We start from the raw sequence: 15,770 nt of genomic DNA, 5'->3' as shown, positions 1-15,770 counted from the left end.
TTAGTTAAACGGCACCTTAAAATATTTTTGTTAAGAATGGACGCTAATCAAATACGAACACGAATCACAGGATTTATTAATTTCAAGTTAAAATATACAAAAAATTTTTGAACTTTAAAATAATTATATAGAATCATTTTACCTTTAAAAGTTTAAAATTAATTTTCTCATTTTTTTTATCATAAATTGCCTTACAATTATTTTTTAATCATTTTACTTATAGAAGTTGTTATGTTATATTAAAAATAGATGCGTGATATCTCATATGGCATCCGATATAAAGTAATAATATTAGAATAATATGGATAAAATTTTTATAGAGTAAATTATCTTACTTTATATGCCACATAAATTGTTACATGTCTTTTATTAATATAAAATGAGGACTTCTATTAATAAGATGATTAAAAATTACTTCCTCCGAATCAAAATATAAAATATTAATAATTAATTTACAGTTCTTAAAAGAATGTTAGTTGAAGATTTAATTTTTTTTAAAAATTACATCTTTTCAATTTTAACCTCATTAAATGCCTTATATAAGTGATTTAGTAATGATAATTAAAATTCTAATGCTTCATTTCTTAAAAAAAAAAAGTAATAAGTGAAGTAGCAATATAGTTGAAAAAACAATTATAAATCTAATTCTCTGTGTTTTTGACCATACAAGATTTCTAAAAAATATCCTATATTATAATGAATAAAATGTATAAAACCTCTTAAACTTTAAAATAATTGCATATAACCCTTTTATTTTTAAACATTTGCAATCAACCAATCTTTAATTTTATTTTTCAAAGCCCTATATTGTTAATTGTGTTATTTTTTTATAAGGATTAAAATGTGATTTAACTAAAAAATGTCATTCAACAAGATAATATATTGTAAAACTATGACTGATTACATTATTATATTTTTTTGGATAGTTGAGACATTGATAGCTAAAAAATATTGTCCGTATAAAATTTAAATATTTAATTTTGTATTAGTTTTATCATTTTTTTGGTTATCAAAGGTGCATAGTTTTTTTATATAAGGGAGCCTATGATTAAAAGAAATAAAATTTGAGAAAAATAATTTTAAATTTTTAAAAATAAAAGGAGTTTTATATACTCCTTCCATCTCTATATATAAAAATCTTCTAGAATCTTTTTCTATCTCTAAATAGATATTGTTAGCATATTTTTAATGAACTAATCATTATATCCTTATTAAATTAAAAAAATAAATATTCTCATTGATTTATTTTAAAAAAATAATTTATTTTTTATTTATAATAATTAGGGGTAAAATTAAAATGTTATTGTACTTTTAATTAAATAACTAATTTTTATTGATTTATGTGAAAAGAAGGGAGTAATTATTTTCTCCGTTTAAAAATATAAGGTATTTTTAATCAAATTTTGTCCTCAATAAAGTAGTTACCTATTTTCAAACTAACTTTATCTTTTTATATTTATCTTTATTAAACACTTCACAATAAATATAAAGTTATTATCAATAAATATATTTTTAAAATAAAAGTAATAATTATACTTTAAAAATTAAAAATATTTATATTTTTTAATATTTAATTTTTTAAAAAAATATTTTATATTTTTAAAGAAAGGAGTATTCAAGAAGGTTTTGTACAATTCAGTTTAATTTTAAAAACCCCATCATAAGTTGAATGTTGACTCACTAGTTTGTTTCGGCAGTTGGACCGCACGCATCCTACTTACCCCTTTTTCGGCCCTAGCCGTTAATTAACTAATAATAAAAGTCCTCACCCCAGTTCAACCGCACGCGCTAGCACACGCCTTATTACATTCTCACCTCTCACGGCCTTTTGACTTCCCAAATCTCCGCTGTCAAACTCAAAACAAATCGTGACTTGGCTGGCAAATATTCAACCATCTTTCGTGACATCGAAAAATATGATCATAATATGCATACACGTGTGCCTTTTTCATCCGTAATTGTTGCTCTAAAATAATAATATTAATTCTATAGTGTTTTATTATAAAACAACCATTTCAAGTTAATACGTTGTTGGCCAAGAAAATCTAGGTCGGACAGTTTTAAAATTCTATTAACAATTAAATTTAAAACATAAAAAGGAAAATACTATTAATAACATATTCATTGAATATCATCTCCCAACTACCAGCAGTGATTATATCAAGGAGAAGACTTTGGTCATTTTAAATATTTTTTGTGAGAAGATTCACATGTATTTTTAAATTGAAGAAAAATCATATAATTCCATCATTTTCTTAAAAAAGTATTTTTTTTTCTCACCTTTCTTTATTCTTGGGCAAATTTTTGCCTATCCTTTCATGTAGGCTCAAATAAACCGTTTGTATTATTTATTACGCTTTCATATTTAGTGATGGAGGATACTAGAGAAGGTTAAAATGCTCTTCTGACAAATAGCGCATGACAAAGTCCACTCATCAAACCTTTGAATGAGAAGAGGACTACATGTCAACAAACCGTGCCTGTTTGGATGCAATTAAGTGGAAGATACAATGCACCTATTTTGTGATTCCTGGCATGCTAAGCGATGGTGGAGATATTATGTTCGCACAGGCTTAGAGGAAAAGTTTTTCAAATTGCCACATAAGAATTGGATAAATTGGAATATGTTGGCACAGGTAGGAAAGTTTAAAACTAAGATTGTTCCATGGGATGTAATATTTGCTTGTACTTGCTAGAATATATGGAGAAGTAGATGCTCTATACTTTTTAATGATTGTGAGAGGGAAATCCTTGAGGAGCCTCATAATTTTATCTATAAGGTTGCAGTAGATTACAAACTTTCAGGTAAACTACATTCTTATAATATCAAGCCAATGCCACATTCTGTGCAAGAAAGGCCTCGAGATGTAGTAAGTTTAGAAGTAGATAGGTCTACACTTATGGATGGGCATAGAGCATGTGGAGGTGTCATCAAAGATACCAATGAATCTTCGATATTGGGCTTTAACTAAAGACTTGAGCATGTATCAATTACTATTTCTAAAATCTTTGACATTTATAAAAGCTTGGAGCTATGCTGGTTGAAAGGCTTTAAGACTGTAGATGTTTTTTGTGACTGTGTGAATGCGATGTTGATGGTCATAAAGGGCAACCGTAGTTATCAACATTTTTAATATATCATTAGCTCTATTAGAAGACTTTTGTGTAGAAATTAGACTATAAATTTTAATTTTTTAAATAGGGAAGATAATAGAATGGCTGACTATATTGTTAAGTCATATCATTCTATGCTTAATGAATTGAACTTTCTTGATTTGCCATTAAATAGATAGTCCCTATTAGGTAGTTTGTAGGTTTAGTTTTTGCTTTTTAGTCCTCTTTTTTAGGTTGTCTACATTTGAGTTTTTTTTCCTTTGAATAAAGTTTCTTGCACTTGTTAAAAAAAAATAGACTGAAATCATTACTCATTGGAGAAACAAAGAAAGAAAGAAAGAAAAAATGCAATGCTATAAGTTTTCAAAATTAGACCTAATACTGATGTTTTTCTTTCTTTCTTTCTTTCTTTTAACAACGAAAACGGAAAAAAGAAGAAAAATAGAAAAGAACAAAAGGAACAAAACAAAACAATAGCCTAAGGGGTTATAATAAAATGACTCCTTGGAGGTCTTTAGGTTGAAAATAATGGAAACCAGGAGCAGCGTCTAATGCCTTTTTTCCATAAAGATCAGCTTTTGAGTTCCTATCTTTAGAGATTAGTTGGACACTAATTTGCCATTCACATTGTAACATCCACTTGCCTCCTTAATTTCAGCATAGTACTTATGAAGATCAATATTCCCACCAAGCAGCAAGTTAACTACCTCTCAGTAATCACTATGCAGAAATCCTTCTCGAAAGCCCTTATCCCAAGCACATTTCAAACCCATAATCCATGCCCAAATCTAAGCTAACAAAGCATCTTCTTCCATAAGCTTGAACAAGAATCCACCTTCTAATTCATCATTCCAGCCTTTAAGTATTCCTCCACATCCTGTAGATCTAGTAGAAAGAGAGCAAGCCATATCTACATAAATATTGACAGTAGAAGGGACATTTATCGTCTCATCCAACCTTTGTATTAGCCCTTTTCGATTTAAGTTAGATGTACCAAGTTTAGATTGCCCATCTTTCATACATATAAGAATGCCTATAGCATACGCTACCCGATTAACACTATTCGTATCTTTATTTTGAAAAACAAATTCATCACGCATTCTCCACACAGGCCAACAAACCACCAAAAACCACGCGGTTTAGTCATTGTCATTTCTTTTGGCACTCATACTCGGGTTCCATTTAAACCAAGCCTTAGAATGGAGCTCACAAAATTGCTCTAGAAAGTTCTGGTTGAACAATTCAAATCTAGATCTCTGTAAAGATCGAGTAGTCTTGAAGAACATGAATAACATCTTGATTATCATCCCCACATTCGAAACAAGTTGAGTTGTTACACATATCTCACCTCTTTTGCAGATTGTTGGTAAGTAATTGCTCTTGTGTAGCAAGCCACAAAAAAGTCCTACACCTTTAAGGAACCTTAAGCTTCCATAATTGTTTACTTAAGGATGAAGAAGGTGTATCGTCTTCCCTACACAAGGCATAAGCTGACTTAATAGAGAAGGATTCGTTCTTCTCATACTTCCATCTAAATGTATCTGGCCCATTTGAGAGCTAGGCATGCTGTAATCCAATCTCAAACAGATCTCAAGTCTAATTGATTCCACTTCAAAAATGCAACCTAGATCTGTCTCTCTTGATTATAGGTAATAAATCCTTACCACATTTATATTTAGAGTGGACAATATTTTCCCAAAGTAAGTCTTGCTTATGTATGAGATCCTACGCTTTTTTCATCAAGAAAGCTTGATTCTATACATTTAGCTTTTTGATTCCATGTCTACCTTGATCCTTGTTATGACACACGTTCTCCCAATCCACTAAATGAACCTTCCTGTGATCTAGCATCGAGCCCCAAAGAAATGATCTATAATGTTTTTCCAATTCCTCACATACTACTGAAGGTAACATAGTTGTTTGCATGGGATATTGTGGTATAACAGTTAATACAGAAGTTACTAGTGTGTTCCTCACAGCAAGAGAAAGGCTATTCATCTTCCAATTATTCAGCCTACTTTTAACCTTATCCACCATACACGCATAAGTATCCTTGGTTACTCACTTATGGTGCATTGACACTTTTAAGTATTTTTCTAAGTCTGCTATGCTAGAAAAGCCCAACAAGCCAGAGGGTTGGGCAATCTTGGCATGATTAGTATTAGTTGAGAAAAAAATTTGAGACTTATCTTGATTCAGTCTTTCTTTTGATCAATGTTCAAACAAAACAATGAAAATGTTGTCTCTCCATATTACGTACTTCCCCCCAATTATAATATAATGTATTAATGATCAAATCAAAATTCTAAAAAATGTTAGTTGAATCTTAAATTTTTTTTAAAAATTATATATTTTTAATTATATCCTCATTAAATATCCTACACAACTACTTTGATAATAACAATTGAAATTTTAATAGATAAAAAAATAAAAATAGATATATAATTAAAAATTTAATTATAAAAGTTATTCAGTATTTTAAATTTTATATGTTTCTAAAAATATTTTATATTGTATTACTGTAGTCAAAATGATGATTTTCAACGTGATGAATAAATAAATCACTTTATGAGGGATGAATTGAATGTTGCCCAAAGAGGAGGGATGAATTAAATTAGTGAAGCTATCAATCATCAAATGAAATTAATTCTCTCTCCTCCAAGAAAGGGACAGTTAGCGACCAAACGCATCACCAGCGCGTGCATCGCAGCCATCGCGCTTAAATTCCCTGAAGCTCCCTCGTCCGTGTTAAACCAATCGATGCGCACTGCGCACCTTGGACGTTTTCTTACATCAGCCTTTCGGCTTCCTTCCTCTAACGCATCAATATTACCGACTAAATTCCTCATTCCTCTATCAATTTCTCATTATCTGCCTTCCTTCCGCGCACAAACCCTATCTCCAGTTTTCTCCATGGCTTCCGAGAACTCCACGGCCGCTGCCGATGACTCCAAGCACGGATTCAGCAGGCCGGAGATGTACAAGGAAAATCTCGCCGGCACCGTCGACGCATATGACCGTCACGTGTTCGTCTGCTACAAGAACCACGAGGTTTGGCCTCCGCGCGTTGAGGCCTCTGACTCGGATCCGCTTCCGAAGCTTCTGGCAACAACTGTTAAATCCCGCAAGAGTGATATCACCATAAAGGTTTGGGGTTTCTTTTTCTTGCTGATCTGGTCATTAGGTTACTTGGTAGTTGTTTTGCTCGGTAGTTGAGCTACCTTTGGATGATGAAAGTCGACTCATACGTTGACTTGGTGGCTTGATTTTCTTCGGCAGACTAAAATTACAATATGCGAGGCAGGAGAGGAGGCTGGCTTCCTGGACGGCGACGTGTTAATTTTCCCGGAAATGATCAAATACAGGTAAATCCTCTGAATATGTTACGATCTTAGTGCTACTTGTGGTAGCTTTTGCGGAAGTTGTCATTGATTAGTCACTTTCTTTCAGCGTTAAGCCTTCAGTTGTATTTGTTGAACTAAAGCTGGAACTGATTGGTGTATGGATTTATTGCTCGTCGAATGTGTTTTTCATGTGTGAAATTTAGCTTGTTAAAGTTGAACCATCCGATCTGACCATCAGAGTATGTGAATATCTTACAATTTTCTGTATTGAATTTTCGAAGGTTCATGGTTTTTCTTGATAGTATAACATCCTAAAGATCATGAGTATGTGTGTCAATTATGCTCTTCTACAATTTTTTGGTGATGTTATTTATCTGAGTACAATTAGAATTTTGGAGTCACTTGAAGTAGGTTTTCTTTAAAGCCTCAAATGCATGTCTGTTTTCTTAAATTCTTGCAGGAATTTAAGAAGTTAAGGAATTTTGTCTTATATTGATAGTGCTCTGTTATTTACGAGGTCTTCTCTTTTTTGGATTGAAGAGGTTTGACGGAGTCAAACATTGATAGCTTTGTTGAAGACGTTATGGTGAATGGTAAACCTTGGTCTGCTGGAGTACGGAATGAGATTGTTGGTTCTTATGTGTTTGTTTGCGCTCATGCGAGTCGTGATGTTAGATGTGGTGTTTGTGGACCAGTTCTCATTGAGAAGTTTAATGAAGAAATTGAGCTTCGAGGTTTAAAGGATCAGGTATTTGTTTGGGCCTGCTCTCATGTAGGTGGTCATAAGTATGCTGGCAATGTAATCATATACAGTCCAGGACCAGATGGAAAAACTATGGGTCACTGGTAAGCTCAGATTTAATTACCTCTGATGTGGAGGAGATTAAATATTGATATTTTAATTGTAGCTCTTGATAATTGATTTCAGGTACGGTTATGTTACTCCTAATGATGTGCCTGAATTTCTGGATCAGCATATTGCGAAAGGAGAAGTCATACAACACCTTTGGAGGTTGGTGCCTTTGTAACTGTGCATCTTGTATCATGTAATGAAGTGTTAATTTGAATTATATACTTGCCTGTAAAGACAAAATGTTGGTATAATGTTTTTGGGAGATTTGAAAGACTTCTAGTTTTGTTAAATAGTATATGGTGTAGTGTACTAAAAGGTACTGATGTGAGCAACACAAGGCTTTAATGCCTATTGCTGGTTGAGCCAGGAGATTTTCTTCCAGGTGCCAGCCTGCCAGTGCTTTTGATGCTTACTTGGTTGATGCAAGAAGCTAACCTCAAGCACCTTGTATGTGCTAGGTTTATTTTATACCATACAGTCCTAAGCCAAGCCAAAAACTCTTAACCATCAGGCTAAGTATTTTAAACATATGGAAAACTGGAAAACCTATCCTGATAACTTTGAGTAATTGGGCAAGGTGGTCGTCTACTTTAGTATTATTTAGGTTATTAGTTGTTTAGATATTTGAAAACAAAGGGGGGAAACTAGTCTGAACATTATCTTTTGATATTTGACTACATGATCAAGGTCATCGCCATTTGATCTTCAGATCCAAGTCATGAATATCCAACTATAGCATTTATTGTTGCTTGTAGCCCCTCATGACAGCCTATTGAATTGTTTACATGCAAATTTTTGCAGGGGTCAAATGGGACCATCTGTTGAGGAAGTTAAGGGAACAGATGACCTGAAAGTTCCTAATGGAGAGCATACTGACAAGGGCAAGAAGGAAAATGTGGGTGGTTGTTGCCAGGGTGCTAATGGGGTTTCCTGTTGCATGACTGCCAGTTTTGAGAAAAACAAAGGGATTCAAGGAACCACTGAAGCGCATAAGAAGCAGGGTGACAAATCAAGTTGGAACTGGCCCTTGTTTGAGGAGCATAATGTCCGTATTGCTGTTGGTGTCTTTGGAATTCTTGCAGCAGCTACAGTGGCCTACAAAATTTATAGAAAGTCAGGCTAAAATACGCTCTAAATCATACGTGTTAGGCTTCTTGGGGGGTTTGTAACCCCCATTCTTTTGTAGAGACTAGAGATGTACGGTGAATGAGGAAATAATCATGAGAACCATTTCTTTATATAATCTTATGCTGGTTGGTTGAAAGCATTGTAGAAGTATACCAACACTTTTAGTGTTGAAAGGAGCACAGCATTTTTTTGTGGTGATTAAGCTTGAGCTGATTGTTTCTGAGTTTATTACCTAAATTTGTTACTTTACATTCCTGAGGTGAAGGCTGGCATTCCCGAGTACGCGTATGTATTCCAATATATGTCCAAGTCCGGTGAGCATGACTTAAGGCACGTCGTTCTCGTCTTAGCAGAGGCTGAGCTCTCGTGCTGTGGCATTTAAATGCCTCTGAGATGTGATATCTATTGGCGACCCCCGTTTTTCGGGGAGGAAGCGAAATTTATTGGCCAAGAAGCGGAAGTTTTTTTTCCCCCTCAATTTCAAAGAAATGGGGTAGAGGTGGTGTACTTGATCCCCTAAAATTTAAAAAGGTGACGCATCGTTAGGGCCTCTTGCGTTTTTAAAAGCAAATTGTGTTTCCAAAATAAGAATGTGTTGTCCTGATTAAGCACCTTACTTCAAATATCTTGAGATAGCGGTGGCAAAAGTATAATTAGATGAATTCATTAATGACGCCTAACTAGTGAAAGCAGGGGGGCGAAAGTGAAATCAGGGCAATTTATTAATGAGACTGGTAAATATGGAGTACACCGAGTAGGCAGGAGACGCATGTCCATTTTTCTCAGTCTCCATCGTGACTGGCCAAAAACTCTCTTAGGGTACTGTACATTACAATAATGAGGCGTAGTCTGTGTAACATTCCAGCATGTTCCTCGGAAGATCCATACCTTGATGGTCTTCCTCCACGTCAGAGCGCATTCATTTGCAGAGATCCCGCGGTGCTGCTCCCCTCAAACTGGAAAAAATTTGTGAGGGAATCCTTTTTAAGAACTTCCAATTTGTTCAGGAGCTTTGTATCCGTGAGTGGCTTGGTTGGAGACACCATTGCAGCCATGAATCGTTGAATTGAATTTGATGAGATACTTTTTAACAATATAGATTATCATTTGCCGTAAGATGAAAAAAAATGCAGAAAGAAGCTGAGCCCTTTGTATCTACCAAATGCTCTTAGTTTTAATAGCTGAAAAGCTGCGTTATAGGGGGAGGGACAAAGCTAGATACATGCAACTTCTGGGGAGACGCATGATTTGAAATATCGGACCCATTGATTGACGCGGATTTTTATTTGAAAACAGATATTCAAACACATTTTTCTATCCTACTAATGTTTGATAATTATTTTGGAAATGGATTGATTATCCATATGAAATTGTCTCACTATCTTGTAAAAATAGTTTCTTGAAAATGTTAAATAAAAATCAAACAGGGTTTCTCGATGCAAGAGAAGTTAACAGATTTTACGTGTTGGATTTGGACGTGACATTTAAAAAATTAAAATCGCTTATCAAGAAATATAATAACTTGAAGTTGAACGTTCGTTTTCTCCTTTCTTACATTATCAAGAAAAGGCTTATGTTAGCTCCTCTTGAAGGAAGAAGGCTACGTCATCGGGCGCTTATTGGTCATTTGTTGATCTCACATTTGGACTCCACAGACACCTCAGCCTCAGAATATCATAAGTCGGGTTTGGAGATCAGTATCAATTGTTTTAAAAGTTGAGCGCACCAAATCAATCCACATCACCAATATCTAATCTGAATCATACCAGAACCAGAAGATGACCTAACCAATCTTATGTACACACAAACTGTCAAAATCACGATAGCCTAACGATACGAAGAAGCTTCGCATACGTCAACGTCATGTATGAAGCTTGGCAATCATCTCCTCTACCAATCTCAGAGTACTCCCAACCAATTCCTCACCTTCCTCATCAATCTCCTGCATTATCCGTTCTATGATCACATGATTCATCTTCTTCCCACTCGTTGAACCATAATTGGAGCAATCCCTCAGAAGCAACAACAATTCTCGAGCCATCCCTTTAGCTCTCTGAGTCCCATCCACGCTTAACTGAAGCAGCCCAGGCATCACTCCCTCTCTCAGTATCATTCCTCTGTATTTCTCCCTGCAACTTTTACATATCAGAAGCAGTATTCCCACTGCATGCTCTTTCCCTATCATGGACCCTTCCTCAATAGTCTCAACCACTATCCTGATCGCCCCTCCTATGCTAGAAGTCTCGTTCAGTGCTCTCTCTGATGAGTACACAATGTTTTCCAGCAACCCGATTGCTTTCTCAACCTTCTCACTTGATTTTCCTGAGTTGTGAATCAGTTCAAGTAAGGACATTGTTATACCTGAAGAGACTAGCAGTGGTGTTATCTCTTGACAGGTTGAGAGGTTATGGAGTGTGGCTATGGCGTCAAGCTGGGATTGAGTGTTTGTGCAATTTTCATAATGGCCATTCAGAATCTGTACTAGTAATTGGATAGCCCCGGATGAAGCTATAGCTAGCTTATTTGATTTGCAAGAAGAGAGAGTTAGCATCGCGGCTATTGTTAATTCTACGAGTGGTTGGCTCTGGCATTGCAGGAGATTCAGCAACACTGGTAAAGCTCCACACTTGACAATCCGAATCTTGTTCCTGTAAGGGGGAAAAGTTGTTTAGATGTTTGGCCAATCCAATAAGAAAAGCATTTGGATGTAGTCGTAGGATTGAAGAAATTAACATATTCTCTCGTGTTTGTTGCTTTACTTTTTAGTAAAGGATCATGATGAGTGGATGGTAGAATCTACTATTAACAATGCCTAGCATCATTACCAAGAACATATTCTTCAGTCCCACCAACAAAAAACGATCAGTTCATCATGGAATACTTGAAAGTTCAAAACTTTTTTAATACTCCTACCATACAAGGTCTGGGTCTGTAAAATTTCCTGCAAAATTTTCCATGACCAGATTGTTCTGTTCAATTTTACAACCTTTTGGGCGTGACAAGCAATCGCAAAACTGAACTAGAGATAAAACCAAGTTCCAAACTTGAACAACAAAAAACAGATAGTGGATGAACTGAACTGAACTTACCGTTCACTGCCAAAGGCGAGACAGAGCAGAGCACAGAGAGAAGCTTCAATGGCTTCGTGGTCTTGAGAATGAAGCATGGAAATCAGAGGCACCATTATTCCATTTTCTGCTAACTTGTGTCTCTGCTTGTTGCTTAATCTAGTGAGCTCCATTGCTGCTTGAATCTGAGCCTCTCTCTCACCCTGCCATAGGTTTTCCACGACCTGTTTCTCCATTGAAGCGCAGGGCAATGATCTCTGTGCTTCCTTTTGCTTTGTTCACTGTGTGTGTGAGGTGTGGAATTTTGTTGCTTAGAGAGTGGTAATTGTAGCAATGGGATTGGTTGCTTCAAGAGGTAACGTTAAGCTTTTTTCAAAATCCGTTGTTTCAGATACAAGCAACTTGTATTCTTTTGGGTCAGCTTTTCTCTCTTTGATGAATTTTGGTTTCTGGGAAATATAATAGCAATCCCCTAAGTATAAAGCTTTAACTTTCCTTATATAGAAGCAAACGCCGCCCGCTTTTTGCTCGATTAAACGTTTTGCAAGAATGTTCTACGGATTTTGTGTCTTAGTTTATGGTAGGTTTATTTATATATATTTTTATTACTGATTCTGTTGGGATTTTCAATATTTTGATGGGGCTATAAGGTTTACAAGTAGGACTTTTGGGACAGAAAAATATATTATGATTAATTCATTCTTGTTGATCACAAATTCACAATCATCGCATTAATTATTTTTGCTCAGATATCCTTTTTGACCCTTGATAGTGGCGCCAAATCTCGGAATGAAATGAAATTTCTGATATAGGCAACTACCAATAGAAAATAAAGAAATTAGCCACAGAAGAATATAATTTAATTAAATATTAAATAATGTATAATTAGTAGTAGTAGCAGTAGGTATTTATTCAATTCAACTTTTTGATATTTGTGCTTTTAATGAGGGGCCTGGCGTTCACACTAGTCGGATTTATTAAGATGAATTCACAGTTAAGCATGTTAATTTAAAATCTATTACTATATGTTTGATGTGGGGCGTGCTTCGAAATAATTATAATTTTTATGGTCTCTTACATCAATTATTCGTCCATACAAGTCCTTTTTGGAAATCTCCCTTGAAATAACCGTATTGTTTGTATTTGGATTAATTAATATTTGAGCATTATGAGACTGAGACTCTTGTTCGAATGAAAAGCATGCCAAATACAACGAACATGAACATTAAAATAAAAGTATAAAACAAATAAAATAGTAATAGATCATCATGGCTTCCATGTGCCATTGCATTGTCATATTATGGAGTAACAATAATCTCAACTCGTAATTAACATGTACCCAAAACGCATTGAAAAAAGATCACACACTGGGTCATTTAATTCAATCCAAACAATTATTTTTTGATATTTACTTGTAATATTATCTGCAAAGAATTATTTCATATATGTATATATTGTCATTCTGATCCCAGTTTTAAAATGCAAAGAAAGTATTAAGAAATCATCTTGAAAAGAAATGAACACCAACAGGCAAAAAAAAAAAAGAAAAAAAAATTACATTAAAATTCTATATAAAAAAATTAATTATTATAAAGTTCATTAATAATTAAATTAAATTATATTAACAATACGATCAGTCGTTGATACAGTTTAATACAATTATCAATAGATTAACAGTAATTAATTTCTCTATGTGGACCTAGTTGTAATTCTCCCAAAAAGAAATCATTGGTCCACTTCAAGTATTACATATGCAGGCAATGTTAAAATTGACAGAAACTACACAGCTTGAAAATTAAGTGATCAAATCAATTAACAAATAAATGATCATTGTCCAATAAAAATGACTCGGCAGTGAAATCCTGTGTGTCAATGGCCAGCATTGCCTGTCTGAAAATATTGGTGAAAGGAATCTTAGAGCTTACGAAGTTATCTTTAGGTATGAGGTCCTCATGTAATTATTTGAGTCTCTGTTAGAACCTGATATGTGGCTCTGATCTCATCCACTTTTCTCTTGCTTCAAATTAATTTTTTGTCTGCTTAGAACGTGGTATTTTTTTTATCACTCATTTATCTTGCTCCTTTAAGCCATTATGATTATAATTATTTATCAGTACAACGTCAACACGACAGCACCACCTATTCAGACATACAAACATTCATTTAAAATGCACGCACGCTCCATAAATACCTTTCGTATCCCTGTCAGAAGACGTATATATTGAAATCTTAATTATAGGGTGCGAAGTCTGATTATCAAACGTGTACGTGTGAAATTAAACATGTTAAGTAGTGGGATCGTGTGATAGAATCATAGAACCGTGAATCAGAGTCAATCCCTTTGACTTACCTATTCTTTTATTTTTTTAAACGAGAGACTTTTGTATAAAAATGCTTTTAGGCCAGATTTTTATAAGTTTTTAAAAAAGGAGCTCAGGTTTTAATTCTTTTAGGTATTGTTTCCCCCCCCCTTCTCCTCCCAGTCAACAGAGGTTGAAATAATTGAAAATATTTTCATTGAAATTGTTAATATTGCAAAATGACATGATTAAAATCATCTAGTTTATTTAAAATTTTAAATTAATATATAAGAATGACATAATTTTAAATCATGTATTAATATAATTAAAATATTAATTAAAAAATCATACATTTTATTTTGAGAAATGTATTATTATGGTTATACTTTGAAACTTATATTATTGTCCTCCAGACATTTAAGTGAGAGCCTGTATGTCCATAATTAAAAATTTATTTTTTAAAAATAAAACAAAATTATGTGGGCTTGCAGGCCCAATTCTGAACCCAGTCAATAACAATCAGGCCAGGCTTAAAAACATTTGTAAATTGAGATAAACGAGCTTGCGGGTTAAAGCATTGAAAAAATATTGGAGTGACTCTGCTTGATAGTTCGACCCTATAAGCACAATATATGCATAGTTCTATCCTATTTACCTTATCTGATTTGTGTGCTGGAGCTGCCCAGTTTTGACGACACAATCATTATAATTGGAGTACAAGTGAAGGAGAAACCCTCAACAAATTACACGTACAGTGCGAAGTGCTTTTGATGCTTTGACTAGTCTGTTTCAATTATAAGGCACCTGATAGCGTTGAATAATTCACTATATATCATTTTATATTGTTTTTTTTTATCATGACTGAATTATTCTTGAATTAGTATAGCGGTGATTATGATTTATGAAGGTCAAGTTATTGGATGGGTTTTTGCTGTTCTAACCATGTAAGAAATGTTTTTTAAAAAGAGCTATTTTTTGTCTGCAAATGTTTAACTGGTTTTATATGATAGATATTGGTTTTTAAACGATTTGACTCATTCGTGGGTCCAACATATATCTTTCAATTAATTAGAATTCTATGATTTACCAAAAAATAAACTAAATTATAGGTTGAAGTTCATTTTTTTTCTATGCACTATGTCTCGAAAGCACCTGGTATCCTATGTTTTATTTTAGTTCAATTGATTCCTTAAAATTTCAAAAACAAATAAACTAATATCCTATAATTAAATTCATCTCAATGGTCTTTAAGTGAGCGAATGAGTTGCAACCATGTGGGACTCCATCTCATCATCAGATTCATCTCACCCCCTCTCCTGAAGGGTTTCCAAAATGCCAAAGTACTAGCCTTCTAAACAAGATGTGTTTGCTAGCTTTCAATAGTGGTGGTGATAACCAGATCCCATATCTAGATACTGTCATCAAGGATGGGGTTTTAGGTGGTGTTGAGGCAGGATTGACGGGCCAAGGCCGGTGAGAAATTGGATCTGGGGAAGATGATTCAAGAGCTTGACTTGTCTGAAGCTCCTTTGATGTTTATCTACCCAATCTCCCTCAAGCCAATGCAATTAGATCCAATCACGCTCTGCACCGGCCAAGCCCATGGGAGGTCCAACATTCTCAAATGTAGAAGGTTCTAGGTTTTTTCCTTGCTTTTTTTTCTTAAAAAAAAATTCATTAGCCTGACGAGATGTGTGCAGATCTATTCTTCACAAGCATGGGTGTTGATACTGCTAAACAAGCCAGCAAAGAGGCTAGTTCTTTGGCAAGAAAATCAAGCCTCTCCCTCCAATCTCTGACATTTCTGGCGTGCTTTTTGAGTTGTAAGAAAAATCTTTCTTCAAATGTCCTTGATTTTGTGTCTGACATGTAGAGGAACCCCGTGATTGGTGATTAATGTTTAGCTAAAAAGAACCCCCACTCCTTGCATGCTCTGTCTATATCACTTACGACCTTCAATGGT

At 34.4% G+C, this 15,770-nt stretch overlaps 2 protein-coding genes across 2 annotated transcripts; one reads left to right on the top strand and one right to left on the bottom strand.

Moving 5' to 3' along the window:
- Positions 1 to 5,859: 5,859 nt before the first annotated feature.
- LOC129290643 (uncharacterized) lies at positions 5,860 to 8,641 on the top strand. The gene is made up of 5 exons (XM_054927514.1): positions 5,860 to 6,261; positions 6,394 to 6,479; positions 6,999 to 7,304; positions 7,387 to 7,470; positions 8,113 to 8,641. The coding sequence occupies exons 1-5, from the start codon at positions 5,875 to 5,877 to the stop codon at positions 8,432 to 8,434; spliced, it is 1,185 nt and encodes a 394-aa protein (XP_054783489.1). The 5' UTR covers positions 5,860 to 5,874; the 3' UTR covers positions 8,435 to 8,641.
- A 1,281-nt stretch (positions 8,642 to 9,922) lies between these two features.
- LOC129290079 (U-box domain-containing protein 3) lies at positions 9,923 to 11,978 on the bottom strand. Its single transcript, XM_054926790.1, has 2 exons — positions 11,529 to 11,978; positions 9,923 to 11,087 (listed from the first exon to the last, which is right to left on the bottom strand). The coding sequence occupies exons 1-2, from the start codon at positions 11,741 to 11,743 to the stop codon at positions 10,301 to 10,303; spliced, it is 1,002 nt and encodes a 333-aa protein (XP_054782765.1). The 5' UTR covers positions 11,744 to 11,978; the 3' UTR covers positions 9,923 to 10,300.
- Between the last annotated feature and the right edge of the window lie 3,792 nt (positions 11,979 to 15,770).

Source organism: Prosopis cineraria, unplaced genomic scaffold (genome assembly GCF_029017545.1).
Source record: "Prosopis cineraria cultivar Desert tree isolate PC_DT_omini unplaced genomic scaffold, ASM2901754v1 PC1, whole genome shotgun sequence".
In the NCBI taxonomy this organism is placed as follows: Eukaryota; Viridiplantae; Streptophyta; class Magnoliopsida; order Fabales; family Fabaceae; genus Prosopis; species Prosopis cineraria.
Note: the sequence above shows the minus strand (reverse complement) of the source record. Positions and strands in the feature narration are given on the sequence as shown.